At 39.0% G+C, this 15,527-nt stretch overlaps 1 protein-coding gene across 2 annotated transcripts in view; it reads right to left on the bottom strand.

The window, feature by feature from the left end:
- Positions 1 to 12,510, bottom strand: part of Abca12 (ATP binding cassette subfamily A member 12) — a 172,620-nt gene extending 160,110 nt beyond the window's left edge. For both annotated transcript variants that reach the window (XM_021198109.1, XM_021198110.2), the window contains exon 1: positions 12,106 to 12,510. In XM_021198109.1, the coding sequence (XP_021053768.1) occupies positions 12,106 to 12,174 (69 nt within the window). In that variant the 5' untranslated portion in view covers positions 12,175 to 12,510. The remainder of the gene's footprint in view (positions 1 to 12,105) is intronic.
- Positions 12,511 to 15,527: the final 3,017 nt, after the last annotated feature.

Raw genomic sequence — 15,527 nt, forward strand, 5'->3', positions numbered from 1 at the left:
GATAGATGAACCTCAGTGGGTAAAGATGCTTGCCATGTAAACTTAAGGTCCTTAGTCCATCCCCCAAACACACGGAAACCTTCAAGGAGAGTTGATTCCTCAAAGTTGCCCTCTGACCTCCACATACAGGCTGTGATACATCCACTCCTCATGTACCTCTCTCTCTCTCTCTCTCTCTCTCTCTCTCTCTCTCTCTCTCTCTCTCTCATGCACGCACACATGCATGCATGCACACAAGCACACATGCACATGCACATGCACATACACAATAATAATAATGATAACGATGATGATAGTAATAGTAAACATTTTAGAAGCTACAGTTGGGCCTGATGGTGCAGGTCTGTAATCCCAGTTTCTCAGCAGGCTAAGGGAGAAGGAATGTGTGTTCAAATCCTGTCTGGGCCACTGAGTGAGTTCAACTCGATCCTGGGCAATTTGGTGAGACTTGTCTCAAAATAGAGAAATAAAAAGAAGACTTATCTAGTTTGCGCAATGATGGGGTTCAATCCTCAGGACTGAAAACAAACTTTAATTCTGCCTAATATTTTTCAGCCATATAATACTCACTCCGTAACAGTGGAAACCACATCTTCACAAAACCATGGCTCAAACACAAACCTGGAGCACATAATTTGCTTGTACTCACTAGAGTTAAATATGGACCCTTCCTCCGGCCTGCTTACACTGTCAGTCTTTTATCATTTCCCACCTACTTTTCAATACATGTCTCAAATTTTCTCCCTGTGGCTCGTCAGTGTTTCAAAACAACCCAAAACCAATCTGTTATTGATCCCTCAATATCTCCCAGATGAAAGGCTCCACTCAAGTCTTTGCCGAGAACCAAGAGCATGATTCTCCTCACTGGTGGGTAGACTTGGGTCTAAGCATAAGTTTTTTTTTTTTCTAAGATTGAAGACTTTCTTTTAGCTCTCTGACATCTGACATGGCTCAGTTTGACAGAAGCTAAGATGTACCCAGACAGGTGGAACCATCTAAGTAAAGTGACATTTCTCAGACAGTGATGTGTACACAGAGTCACCTGGGGAACCTGCAAACATTCAGATATGGGCTTGGGAGATTTGAAGGGAGTCCTGAGGGTCTACATGTCTAAGGCTCCCAGGTAGGTGGTATCGATGCTCCACGGACCATGCTTTGCACAGACAGGAGCGGGCTGTGCAGAAGAACCGTTTATGGAATCTGACAATATCTTTGCTGAAAAGTCTCTTTGGGATCATCTGATGGATAAAATTAAGGGCATTTTAAAGCTTACGTATGAGGTCATATTACCTTTTTATTTTTCTATGGCTTAAAATTAAAGTTTCTAAAAATCACTCATGTAGGCCTCTGACCTTGTCAGCATCAGAACTCATGGATATTTAAAAATCACCTTTGGATTGTTGCAGGTACCCCAAATGCTGTTTCTATTTATTAGCATGTTAAAATGATGCTACTAAGGAGTACCCACTAGACCTTTTACTTAATGTTATTTTTTTAAAAACCCACATTTTATCATATCATAATTCTCCTTTAACACTTCAATAACACTTTTGATATAGCTGACTTTGTTTACAAGATTACTTATTCAATTTCTTTTCATTTTATGAATTTTAAAAAACCACTGTTAGAAGAGCCACAGACTAGCCCAGACTGCCAAACACAGCAAAGGCATCAGCTATGCAAACAACTCTTTATCTGACAGAGCTCCTTTATGTCTTCTGCTTACCAGATGCTAGCAGAACTTGTCCAACGCCATATACAATGAGTAAACAGGTTGTGAGCTGGGTGTGAATCTCAAACTATTCAGGGCAGGACTTTTTAATATAATTACTGTGCTGTTTTGAGGATTAAAAAAAAAGAAATCATTGCAGAGAGCAGATTGGAAAGAAATATTACTGCCGCAGACTTATAAATGACATTGTTATTCTTGCCTAGTCTTTGAGTAGTCGAGTCTGTTTTTCAAACATTCTGGATACAAAATACCTATTATAATTTATATGACTCAATTAAAATGTGCACTCTAGGGAACTGAATTTTTAAAAAGTGAATGATTGTGGATTTAAACATTTGCTATGAGAAACCATAGTTACTCTTTAAAGAGAAAATTCTTTTGGAAAAGAAGGTGTGGGGTTCCAATAGGTACTTTTAGAAGTTTTATTTGCTTTCTCTGGTAGCCTCAAGAGAATCAAAAACTGAGATAAACTATTCCAGACACCTACCTTCAAATGAGAGACACACTATGGCATTTCTTAAAGTTGTCTTTTTGATTGATCTAATTGGATGATTTTTTTCATGAGAATTCTTTGGCATATTTTGAAATTAATTTTAAATCTATTTTTAAATCCAGACAAAAACACAGTCTAAGTCAAAGAAATTTAAGGCAATTTGGGCTCTGTTAAAGAAAAACCAGCGAGCAAACAAACAAAAACAAAAAACTATCACAAAACCCTAAAAATATCTGTTATCACAGGCTTTTCCTAGAATTTTAGTTCACAGAAGGTTTGAGAACTTCTCTGTATCATCTCAGAGGGATGATAAATACAAAAATCCTCTAGACTGTGGTCTTGGGAATGTTAAAGTTGACAAATTAATCACAAAATCAAGAAATAAGTGTCAATTTCTGTAATAGCAAGGTTGCTTTCAGTTCTATGCTAAATATTATCATAAGCAACCTGAGAACAAAGATGGTGTCAATGCTCCAATACTGAACCAATGAGCCATGACTTCTCTGTTTGTTTGGCAAAAGGCCAATATATTGATTTTACACTTAGAGCCACAGGTGTTAAGTAACACTCTGAGGAAAGCCATTCCTGCAGTTCTTGTTGGTATTTTAATTGTCTCAGTCTACTTCTGTAACTCATTTGTATCTCACCACCCCGTGTTTTTGACATTTAAAGACATACGCATACTAAGTTACAAATTCCTTGACAGGAGATGGTATTTGTTTTCTTCAAATCATTTGAAGTTTCTTTTTATCTGTAAGGCTCTGTTCTGCTATTTCTCTCTCCATTCACTCCTGAACAATTAGTTTAAAAAAAAAAATCCTTGGGTAAAGTCCATCCATCCACACCAAGACTGAAGATGTGACAGTGGCCAAGAGAGAAGTGGATTTCTAAAAAGTTGAGTATGGAGGGTAATAGGCCAGTGTGGGACATCAGAGCCCCAGTGGGCTGAAGAACGTAGGGGGTGAAGAAGCAGTGGCAAATAACTGTTTTAATATGGTAAAAAACTGACCACATTTCTCCCGTTAGGGAAATCTAAATTCTCACTCTCCACCAGGGGAATTACAGGCATAAAAAAAAAAAAAAAGAAAGAAAGAAAGAAAGAAAGAAACAAAGAAACAAAACAAAAACAAACAAACAAACCCCAGCTAGGATAAGTCAGTAGTGGTGGGTCAGAATTATTTACATGGGTATAAAGTTAGGATAGCCAGCCTTGTTTATCAACTTGGCACACCTGAGAAGAGGGAATGTCAACTGAAGAACTGCCTCCCCTAGGTAGGCCTGTGGACATGGCTGTGGTACATTTCCTTAGTCGAAAACTGATGTAAGAGGACCCACCTCACCGTGGGCGGCACCAATCCTAGGCAAATGACACTGGGAACAAACCAGGAACAGCATTCCTCCATGGTTTCTGCTTCATTCTCCTACCCTGAGCTCTTCTCTTGGCTTCACCTAGTTGTCAACTTGTAAGCTGAAATAAACCCTCTCCTTCCCAAGGCTGATTGTTGACTGAGTGATTTATCACAGAAAGAGAAAATCAAGCTAAGACACTCCCCATTTCCAAAATATATTTTAAAATATATATTATATATATATATGGATCTCAGTGAGTTCAAGGCCAACCTGGTCTATTTAGCAAATTGCAGGCTAGCCAGGGCTACATAATGAGATGCTGTCTTAAAAAAAAAAATACCAGTACAAAATAATTAATATAAATACGTGTTCCTTATTTCCTGCTTTTATACTTTATGATTCCAAAGTTCTTTTCACCTCATTTTATATCATTACTCAGTCCTGAAAACATTAATTTTTTCAAGAAATCTTAGCTTCTTCTAGTGGACATCCAAGAGTTACCAGTGATAATTGCTAGTGGGCTATCACTATTTCCAGGCCTGGTAAAGGTTAGAAAATACATGTGGAAGATAAAGAGAGACCTTTTCATCAATCAATCAATCAATCAATCATTCAATAGATAAATATAGGCAGATAGAAGAAATTTAATAGTTCAGAGACTGTCAAATAATGAAAACACACAGAGGACACCAGTACCAGCCCATGAGAATACAAACTTCAAATTTGATTTTGACAGCCAAATTTAAACATTAAAATTCAATATAATAACAAAATATCTAGGAGTCACTGATTCTACAGATATAAACAAATGCATGAGAAAGCAGACAAATAAATAGAATGCTCAGTGAAGACTGGAATGCATGTGCATATTTTCCTGCAAGGATGGAGTTGGCATCAAACACTACTGATAAAATGCAATGATAGAGAACTGCTTTCTTGGGCTTCTTGCTCAGGATAATGGACTGATGGAAACTGAGGAAATGAATGACCAATGCCACAAAGCAGCTCCTCCTGAGAGGTCATGAGAACCAGGGTTATGAATGTCAAGGGAAGACTGAGAGATGATTTCAGGCTGAAGGAGATGAGAGAGGGTGAAGAGCCATGTGCAGCATCTGATCCTTTAGCTTTAAAGGACACAGCACCAAGAACTGGCCAAGCTTGAAAGGAGCCTAAGAATCTGATGGTGTTTTACATTTATATATAGAAACAAAGAATCTAAGGACATACAGAAACAAAAACAAAGCACATCAAGATAGATGCATGAACATGTCACAGTAGAATCTATTATTTTGTGCACTAACTAAAACAAAAAAATTCTGTCCAGAAGTAGAATCTGCAAGTCTACAAATCTGATAGTCTTTTACACTTATATAGAGAAAATCACACTAAAATATTAGGGTGTGGGGCACTAGCCTCTAACGATGGTGTATGTTATGTGTGTGTGTGTGTGTGTGTGTGTGTGTGTGTGTGTGTGTGTGTGTGTGTGTGTGCTGTCCCTAATGACTTTCCTTTTAATTTGAAGTTATTTCAAAACAAAGAGTCTGGAAATTATTTAAAGATCTCTATATCTCTTCTTGAAAAGGTCCAGACCCAAAGTGAAAACACAAGCATAAAGATGAAGCAGTAAGAAAAAAGATAACAGACAGACAAGCTCCATAGGCAGAAATTCTATCTACCCAGACGCAACGTTGCTTGACTTGGAGGGCTCTTTTTAGCTTTGAGATAAATGTGATTGCAACCTGGAAGTCAGTTCATGGGTTGGGCACGTGTCCACGTGCTTTGCACAAACAAACAAATGAAGCAGAGAGACAAGCATGACCCAGGAACATGAGCTAATGAGGCTGATGTTTTAAGAGCAGGTTCATCAGCAGGGCCCATTTGGGTGGCATCTTGAGATGTGCACAGTTGCAAGCTTTCTCAATGGACTGTCACAGTAACCCAGGCTTCCTTCCGTGGGGCAGTGGTCAGTAATTAGACCATTCATATGAAGTGGGGAGAAAGTGAATAGGATTGGGGGGGGATGGGTGAGGTGTTGAATGTTGTCTATATAAGACTGCATGGATGTGAAGGCAGGATGCATGGGCTTCACATTTCATTGCTTAACACCTGCCAAGCAAGTATTCTACCACTGAGCTCCATCCTATCATCACGAGTTTTGGTTTGGGGTATTTTGTATTTAATTAGTTTTTAGATCGTGTACAAAACAATGGATTTCATTATGACACCTTCACACACGTGTCTTGATGCATCTTGTTCTTAGTCACTCTAAAGTTGGGGAAGTGAATGGAGATACTAGATGACATTTCTATTAACTATGCTCAACAACATCAGCCGCACAAACTGGCGTCAATCAAATGTAAACTGACCCCAACCCCAACATTTCCACTGAGAGTTGATCTGTAGTACCCAACAGCTAGAATGAATTATGCAGCTGCATTTACATCTGTAAGAACTATTGTTTCAGAATCTTTGAGAAATCTCACAAAACTGATTTTCAAAAAGAAAAAAAAAGAAAAAAAAAGCTATCATTTTGACTTCAGGTCATTCTTAACTCCACGACTTTCTCAGACTTGTTTATTATTATTCCTGCTAGTCTATCTGAGTCTATTTGTTCTTAACACTGATACAGTTTTCTGATTATTTTACTAGTTCAATTAAGTTTCAATGCCTATTTTAAAACTTGAGGAAATGACTTTAAAATATCACTTACAGATTTCGCCCTAGAGCACATACTCTCCGGGGCTAGGTGGCTAAATTAGACCCACAGAAGGGTTGCATTCATTGCGCATAGACCATTGTCAATGGGGTTTAATGCCTTAAGTAGATCATGTGATCATTTTCATTATAGCTGTACCATCCCTCCTGTCTTATTCTTTGTGTATTTCACAGAGTCACATTATTGCCTCACCCTTACAGATACCAGCATGTCTTGCACTACAGTGATTTGAAGTTGGTTACATAAGAAATGAAGAATACTGGGTATCAGAACTCAGTTTAGTAGGGGAGCGTTTTGCCTAAGTAAAACCAGAATGGCTAGCATGAACAGTCTATTCTACTTCACCATAGTCCTGGAGATCTTAAGGGTACTTAAAATTTAACATACTATACAGTATTCATCTACATAAAGTTTGTGCATTTGTTAGTACAACAAAATTTGCAGATCTCCTATTGTATACTATGGCATAAAGATAAACAAATAAAATGTTCCATCTTTTGAGGAGAGGAAACACACACACACAAATATCAAGTGAATGCAATGGACACTGCTATGATATAGAAAGATAGTGTGTAAAGGGGTGATAACTGCTGAAGGAAAGATAATTTGAAAAGCCTCAAAGAAAAAAGGGGGCCAGGAAGAAGAAAAGATTTGTATATTATTAGATGGAGGGGGAGGAAGAAGTAGAAGTCTTACAAACAGAGGAACCATTTGGCTAACGTTCATAGACAGAAAGGACGGAAGACTATGCCAGGAGCACACAACTGGCTCTTCGAGAGTTAGGGAGAACATCTCTGCTGTGCAGTTTTCCAGCCTCATCCTAAATTCTTCTAGTGACAAGTCCACTGCCCTGAGACTACACTATTAGACAATGAGTTCTGTCTGTTGTTTTTGCTTATATTGATGTAAAATTCTTCCTTCCTTTGCTTACCACTTGCTTATTTTAGTTTGGCCTGTCTGCACATGAAAATTCTGCAAGTATCTAAAGAGAGAAAAGATCTTTTCCCTCTCAGGGTATCTGCAACAACTCTCTACTAAGTCTCGTTTCCAAATGTATTCCTCTGAACTTCAAGACAGTTCAGTGGAGAAAGGCCTTGCAGATGTACATGACAGCCTGATTTTGATTCCTGGACCCCACATGATGGAAAGAAGGAAATGACTCTTAAAAGTTGTCCTGTGACTGTCACATATGTGCCTTTGTGCATGCACACTCCTACACCAATTAATTAATAACACACACATATATGTGTATATACATTTATACATACGTGTGTGTGTGAGTGTGTGTGTGTGTGTCCCAGAATGAAATATTGTAGTCAAGTTGTGGTTTTATAATTAATATCAGAATTTCTTACAGGATTCTGAGAGATGACACCTAACATGTATTGATGGCCTAGAGCATGCACATGCTGTGACACACTTAGCTTTTGTATCTCACTTAGCATAGTAAGTTCATTTTCTCTTGCAGATGGGAAAACACAAGAAGACTAAGTAAGCCCTCTCCAGGAGGCACAAAGGCACACCGCTGCTGTTTGAACCTAGAATCCTGCTTCACCACCAGTGCAATTAGCCACTAAGCTATGTAGATTAAACACTACAGAACAGAACTCTGACTCACTTTGATCTGAATATTATATTTTTATTAGTTCATCCTTGAGACTAGTAAAAGAGTTTTTATTGTTTCGAAGCTAGAGAGCATTGAAAGTCATTTAAAGGTCTTCCTGTAATCTACAACCATAACTTTTTATTACAAACTTGAAAATAAAAGTTGTCCAACCTTTCATAACATAAAATACACTGAATACACTGCCTCTTTCGTCTTTATCCATTTCATTTTGCATTTCCCAATAAGACAAGAATGACCATTACTGAAAGCAACAGAGGATCCCAAGATTCACATTCAAAATAAGAGCTCAGTATCTTTTATCTGGAATAAACCTTAGTTCTACCTCCAAAATAAGGCATTATAGATGACATGGATACCTTAGTCATTTGGAATTTCTGATAGTTGATGCTGCCATATTCATATATACATAACTCATCCAAAAACTAGCAATAAGTCAATTTCTGAATTCTATCCTTACAGATTACAATACTGTCTTAAAGACTGGTAAATGTTCTCTAATATAGAAACAATACTCGGTTGGATTGGCAATGGAAGTTTTTTTCTTTAGTTAATTTGTAAAGCTAGCATACAAAGTCCTGGGTTTCATGATGGAGTTTCCTTACACGTATGTCATACTACATGTAGAGCAACACATTATTGCTATAAGTTAAGCCAACAGCTATTGCTCCAATTCCTAAAGCACCTTCATGCCATTTGCTTTATATTTGTTGACAAAATTTAAAGCATGTGTATCTGCTATATATCAGGTACCATAATTAGCAAATGAAAAAAATTGAGCAATTAAAAGGAATGAAAGGGCATCATTGGTCCTCCATCTCCGCGTGGTCAAAGGACCAGAACATTCACTCATATAACAGAGTGGACCATACAGGACTAACTTTATATTAAAATAATGTACAATTAAGTTTGGGAGTAGAACTTAGTCCCAACTGATCCTAATGTATATTTTATTTTAATGCACAGACTAACCCATGTTAAGGCTTCTGTTAAGGCTTCCTCCTTCTTCCTTTAGTCTCTCTGAAGGGAAGATGGACCAAAAGTGCAGAGAAGGAAGGAGGAAGGGCTAAACATGATTCAAAATGCCATTTTGACAAATGTGGGAATGCCCATAGAGCTATTTATGTCCTCACCTGAGCTTAAGTGTGATTCTCTAGCTAAGAACTTAGAAAGGAATCAACTAGCATTAATTTTTGCTCTTTAGGTCAGAAGTTTGAAATTAGAATCCACTTCTGAGGAGACCTGAATTCCCTATTTAGGACCCATCTTATTAATGGAAGATAATCCCTTCTGTTAACCCTGTCTTTCAGCCCACAGCTTTCTGCTGTCCCATTTCCTTTCATTAAGTAGCATCTCACTGGGTGAGCGTCCGGATGCTGTGTCTCTCTTCTGGAATCTATCTTCATTTCCCCATTATTTTTAAATTGCAAGTTCAGCAGGGTAACATCTACTTGATTTTCTCTGCTACCTACCATTTCTGTTGGTACTTAATACATTTCTCTCCTCCTGTAGAATACATTTTCCAACATCACTGAGAAGTATATTGCCAGAAATCTTTTAAATAAATAGAAAATATCTATGGCCTACATAGTAGATATGACCTCTTCTTTGGTGGGCTGAACTCTGAGCAAAGATCAGAGAAAATAAGATAAGTTAAAAGGAAGAAATAAAGAAATCGTGGCACAGATAACAGATTCATCACTGGGACTTTGATCCCTGAAGCCATGGTGTAACCTTGGATAAGTCCTTGAACTCTCTGGAAATCTGTAAAACTGCCAATTTTTATAACCCTTAATATTTCAAAATTCTCATCTTTGGTTTTCTAAGTAAGAGTGAAATTCATTTCAGATGTAGTTTTAAGAAAGGTTATCCCTGCAAAGTATACCCCCAAGTGAATACTTAGGTAATATGTTATGTTCTTTCTCGAATCATATAGCTGTCTATAAGTCTTGTGACATTTTCCACCCTGCTATATGCATTTGTATTTTCTCCACAGTGCCCAGTCTACCTGAATATTTTTTGTCTTTCCTTTTCTTTTTCTTTTTTTTTTAAGATTTATTTATTTATTTTATGAGTAGACTGCCATTCTTTTCAGACACCCCAGAAGAAGGCATCAGAGTCCATTACAGATGGTTGTGAGCCACCATGTGGTTACTGAGAACTGAACTCAGTCAGGTCCTGTGGAAAGAGTAGTCAGTGCTCTTAACCACTGAGCCATCTCTCCAGCCCCTCGTCTTTCCTTTCCTTTCTTGTGCCATTGTTTCTGTACTCATACATTCCATTCTCTTCCTTTATAATTTTTTCCTTCCCACCATCTTGCTTTGTGACGAAGCTTCTTTTTAAACTTAGGGACAGTTGACATAGTAGCAATACTGGTGATTCCTTGCCATTCAATAAGGGCAGTTCATTTCCAGTATCACACACCTTCATTTGAATTTTCCTGAGTTTGAAAGTCTGCCTTTGAAATACTACTTTCAGAATTAATGTACAGATAAAGATACTGGCATTTTATAAGCCTAATTAGGGAGAAGAACAGTCACATGAAACCTTGGCATGTGTTTTGGGGAGTTTGGGATTAAATGATTAAAATTTTAGAAACTGCAAGGAGGCGTACACACTGAGAACTGATTTTGTCAACAGTATACCAGTTTTCACTTCTTTGTTTGTTCTTTGTTTTTGATTTTTAAATATGTAACTTGAAATTAAATGTCTTCTTCTCCTCCATTCTCTGCACAGACTTCCATTCATCATTAATTTGGATAAAATAAGATGTCCATATTACTCAAATCCCACCACAATGTATACTCCTTAGAAAGCAGCTGGGAATCTAGTTCAGATGTACTTACATCTTTCCACATTTTAGGATAGATCTGACAGACCTTGTACCCATTTTGTAAGTGGAAAAACCAGAGCTAAAGTGGTGATGCTGTCTGTATCATCCTGGGATGATCTCTGACTCATGCTTGAGATATCCACAGAACCACAACTGTGTTGCCCTGGTGAATGATATCCAGAATCACCCACGTGGGAAGTATGGGGGAATTTCTTTCTCTGTGCTGTTTTTACAGTTAACGCACAAACGAACAAAAAAAGTCCATGATTTCATCATTTTATGTTTAGCACACCCATTCGATCACATGACACGTTATGACTTAAAGCTCTGCCTATCAGATTCCATAAGGTAAGTAACCACCTAACTAATTCTTCCTTTTAATACATACATTAGAATGCCATGGTGATTTCAGGCTCTGCAAGCCAGTGCAGAGTGAGATAAGGAACCTGGACCAAATGCTGGGTTTTATGATGCAACTGATTTGCATAGCTGCATTACCCAACTGAGGCAGGAGTGACTGCTCTAAAGAGAAGAGGATTCAATAAGGTTTGGGGTTGTTCTCATCCGCTCTTCTGAATACATAGGTCACAGAAACATGTTCTTCCCCCGGGCTCTCTGGACTCTGTCCTGTGGAGTTCTGAATAGCTTGGCTTTGTAATTTAAAAAACAAGTGTTAATGTGAGAGCACCAAAGTGATGTGAAAAAAAAAACAGTAATATGCATGTAATATACATGTACATATATGTCATACTTGTCATCAACACATGTGCGCACACACACACATACACACAACACACACAGTCTCATTTCCAGTGAATGATTTTTAGATACGTGAATTCCTTTTGAACATTTACCATTCTAGCAGCCTTCACCCTACTATCTTTTCATCCAAGTTTTGTATCACTTTTCGCTTTCTGGAACATCCCTTCCCATCTCCAACGCGTTCTAATGTTACTTTCATTCATCCCATTAGAAATCCACCTCATTTCTAATGACATTAGGAAAAATTCTGAAAGCACTCTGGCTGACACCCAAACTTCCACACCAGTACCAGTTCCTCCAGTAACAAGGTACATCCTTGGCTTTGCTCAGGGACTGTCCCAATTTACTCTTTTAATTTATTCAAACCAAAAGGCGACATGTCTTAACTCGCCCCATTAGCTGAAAGACGGATGGAGACAAGAATTCTAAGTATCTTATTTCTCTTTTGGAAAAAAAAATGCCTTTAAACTCTTCTTTGTCTAGTTCTCATTAACATCACATTTTAGGATTTATTGCTTCATATTCCTGCCCCCTGCATCCCCACCCGCCCCCCACACTCCCACCTTAGACAAAACAAAACAAAGAAACTGCTCACCGGCTGCCTTTTGACGCCTAGCCAATTTTTCCACACCAGGATCCGAAGCTGATGAAACTGGGAAGCCATCCTTCAGACACCCTGAAGAAAAACAAAAAATTCCTGTCTCTTCCTCCAGTCCTCAAGAGAAGTGGTGTCCCGTCTAATATGCTGTATGCCAATGCGTTGGGAGCCTTTTCACGGCATAGCTTCCTAGGGCCTGGGGTAAGAGGCCCACAGTTCTTCTCTTCCCAATGGATTTGTTTTTCCAGTCAGTAAATCCTTAACCAAGAAACTCTTCTCAACCAAAATGTCTTCAGGAATGAGGAGCCAGCTCAATGCCTTTCAGTGGCTTGTGCTTATTGTAAAATAATGCCTCTTGTGCGAAGTCCACACTCCAGAGAGAATGAGTATCATTCAGATAATGCCCCACTGTAAAACAAACAAAAGGCGAACCCACACCTCCTACTCTCAGGAAATTAACTGCCTATCCACACCTTAGAGAACATGTCACCTGTACTAGACGCGTCATAGGAATTAGGCGGGACCCTGGAAGGGCCAGTAGGACTTGTCCTACATCCCTTCGCTTTCCTCCCTACACATAGTCCCTGCTGTGGCAGGCACTGGGCACTGAGGATTTTACAGGTTCCCTAGGACAGAGAGTGACTCCTGGCGTGTTTTAAACGTTTTCATCAGATGTTCTAAATCAGATACAAAGCCGTAACCTCAGCCCATGGTTAGATGATAGACAATGAAAGCTCCAAACTTCAGCTTAAAAATGTAATGTTCTGATTTTGGGGATGTGACTAGGCCAGTTGAGCTCTGGCTCCTATTACAGTTCACAACGTTAAGCACGATGCCCAATATTTAATGGTCAACTGAAGGTAACAAAAATGACATGCTGTAGGTAGTTCTGGCTTAAAGGGGACACAAAGTGACCCAGAATGTTTCTGCTAATCTCTCTGCCTAGGATATTCTCTGTCTCATATAGGTCTGTACCTCTCAGGCTTGTCTCCACAGTGACATCTTCTGCAAAGACCTTTAAATGACCTCAGCAGATGTATCTATCCCTCTTTATAGTCCATTACAATTCTTTGCTACTATCTCTCTCCAATAATTTCTATTTTTGTCTTGTTATTTTGAATGTCTCAATTAGATTAAAAATTCTATGAGAGCATGAATGACTGTATATCACAGTGCTGTGTGTATGACCAGTGCTAAAGAATCACTACTGGATAAAAAAGATAGGCCATGTAAGCCAAATTCATCTTTGATTCTTACTTCTTGACCTGATTGATCAAGACTCTACTTGACAAATCAGTTACAGCATTGTTTGAGTTCTTCCTACAAGTCAGAAGTAAATGTTGGCTCAGTTGCCTGGTCTCCATGCCAACTCTGGGAGCTCAGTGGCAGCCAGCCTGGGGCAGACTGGATCCATGATAGAGCATGCCCATTACTTCAGTTTTGGCTCACCTTACTGTGAAATTTCCAAACCCAATCCACCAGGCCAACAGTTCTGAGGATGGAGAACGTGTGCCTTATGAGTTTTTGTTTCTAGACAAGGTTACGAAGTATTCTCTGGATGACAGAAAGCCTCTAAAATAGTGTGCCCCTTCAGTTTGTGGGTGTGGGGGCAGAGGTACAGGGATAAGATTTACCTAACTATCACAGTTTCTGAAAATGACTACAGGTCCTGTTTTCCTGAAATCTTAAACTGCTGTCGCAATTCACAAATCTGTGCTGGTTCACAAACAAACAGAGTGTAAGTGGGAAGGCAGAGTAGGGTTGGGATGAGATTCTAAGCACTGAGGGATGTTGCTGGCGTGGTGGCTTTATTAAGTCAGGTAACCTCAGGTCAAAAAGACCTGAATAGCCATGTGACTGATGCAGGGAGGTGAGAGGCTAGCTGAAGGTGTACCATGTGGCTTCCAAGAAGCTGTTTGTCTGTTTCCCAGTATCATCCCAGAATTGGATGTTTGGTGGCCTCTCAGGTGGCCCTTTTGCCTGGAAACCTTCATCTACCACCTCTGACTGTCCAATGAAGACAGCGCATTTCATTACGACCCAGAAGTTCCTTGGGAGATCTGCTTCTTCAGCATAATTTCCTAGCTATACAGAAGATGCTCAACATGCATTGGACAGCCCTTTTCATGGGAAGGAACATTGTAATTGATCCAAATATCACACGTACTTCCTTGGAGGACGGGCAATCTGCTGCAAAATATAATTTACAGAAGTTTAATTAAGTTGAGGTACATTAACAATAAAGGTTTCTTCAAATGTATAAATTCCTTCTAAAAGGAGATTTTTAAAGATGAAGTTTTAAAAGTCTAACATTAAAAAACATAGGTATAGCTTGCATAAATTAAGGATGCTATAATTTACACAGACAAAAATTCAAAGTGATTACTAGGACAGACAAAAAGACATAAGAAGAAGAATGTTCAGGGAAATTAGAGATAGATATCTTATTGGGGAAACACAGCATTGTACCCCAGTCCTGATTATAGGTGAAGGTGCTGATGACAGATTAAGATTTTCCTCAAGGGAAGAAAAGCTGACTGTTTATCAAAAATAATCTGCACCCAAATACACAGCTGTAAAAAACACTTTTACTGCCGGGCGGTGGTGGCACACGCCTTTAATCCCAGCACTTGAGAGGCAGAGGCAGGCAGATTTCTGAGTTCAAGACCAGCCTGGTCTACAAAGTGAGTTCCAGGACAGCCAGGGCTACACAGAGAAACCCTGTCTTGAAAAACCAAAAAAAAAAGAAAAAAAATTTTACTCAAAAGGGGTAAATTGCAGAGCAAACAAACAGAGGCAAAGTTCAAGTACCACAACATGAGGAAAATGAAAATTATCCTTGTTTACATGGGCATGATTATGCCCGTCTGTAATTCCAGGATTCCACAGTGAGTTCAAGGCCAACCTGTGCCCCATGTCAGGTTCCAGGACAGTTAAGACTACAGAGTGAGAAGCTGTCTCGAAAAAAAATACAGACAAGCAAAAGCAAACCCTTGTTATCCAGTCAAGTCCTGAAAACATTCACTTAGGGTTCTTCTGAAGCATTAGTACCGCTCCGGTTTGATTGCCTGCCTTGTGTGCTTAAGGCAGTGCTTAAGGCAGAGGTCAGCAGACCCAAGTTGTCTTCAAGAACCATTTCCATCATAGAGCCATTCTATCTACCTCACCTTCAGCAGTAGCTGTCTTTATGAGCTCACCTAACCAGCAATAAAATATGATGAGTTTATCATGGGATACGAGGACTCTGGAGTTCTTCTTTCCCAAGATCTAGTGACTGTAAGTTTTAGGAGGAGTCCAGCTAAGCCAAAGTTGACTAATCTAAATCCAGAACTCATTTTGAGAAGGCATGGCCATTCTTCTGAGGTTGCTTGTATCCAAAACGCTTCAGGACCACCTCTAACTACAGAACACAGCTTTGA

Source organism: Mus pahari, chromosome 5 (genome assembly GCF_900095145.1).
Source record: "Mus pahari chromosome 5, PAHARI_EIJ_v1.1, whole genome shotgun sequence".
Lineage (NCBI taxonomy): Eukaryota > Metazoa > Chordata > Mammalia > Rodentia > Muridae > Mus > Mus pahari.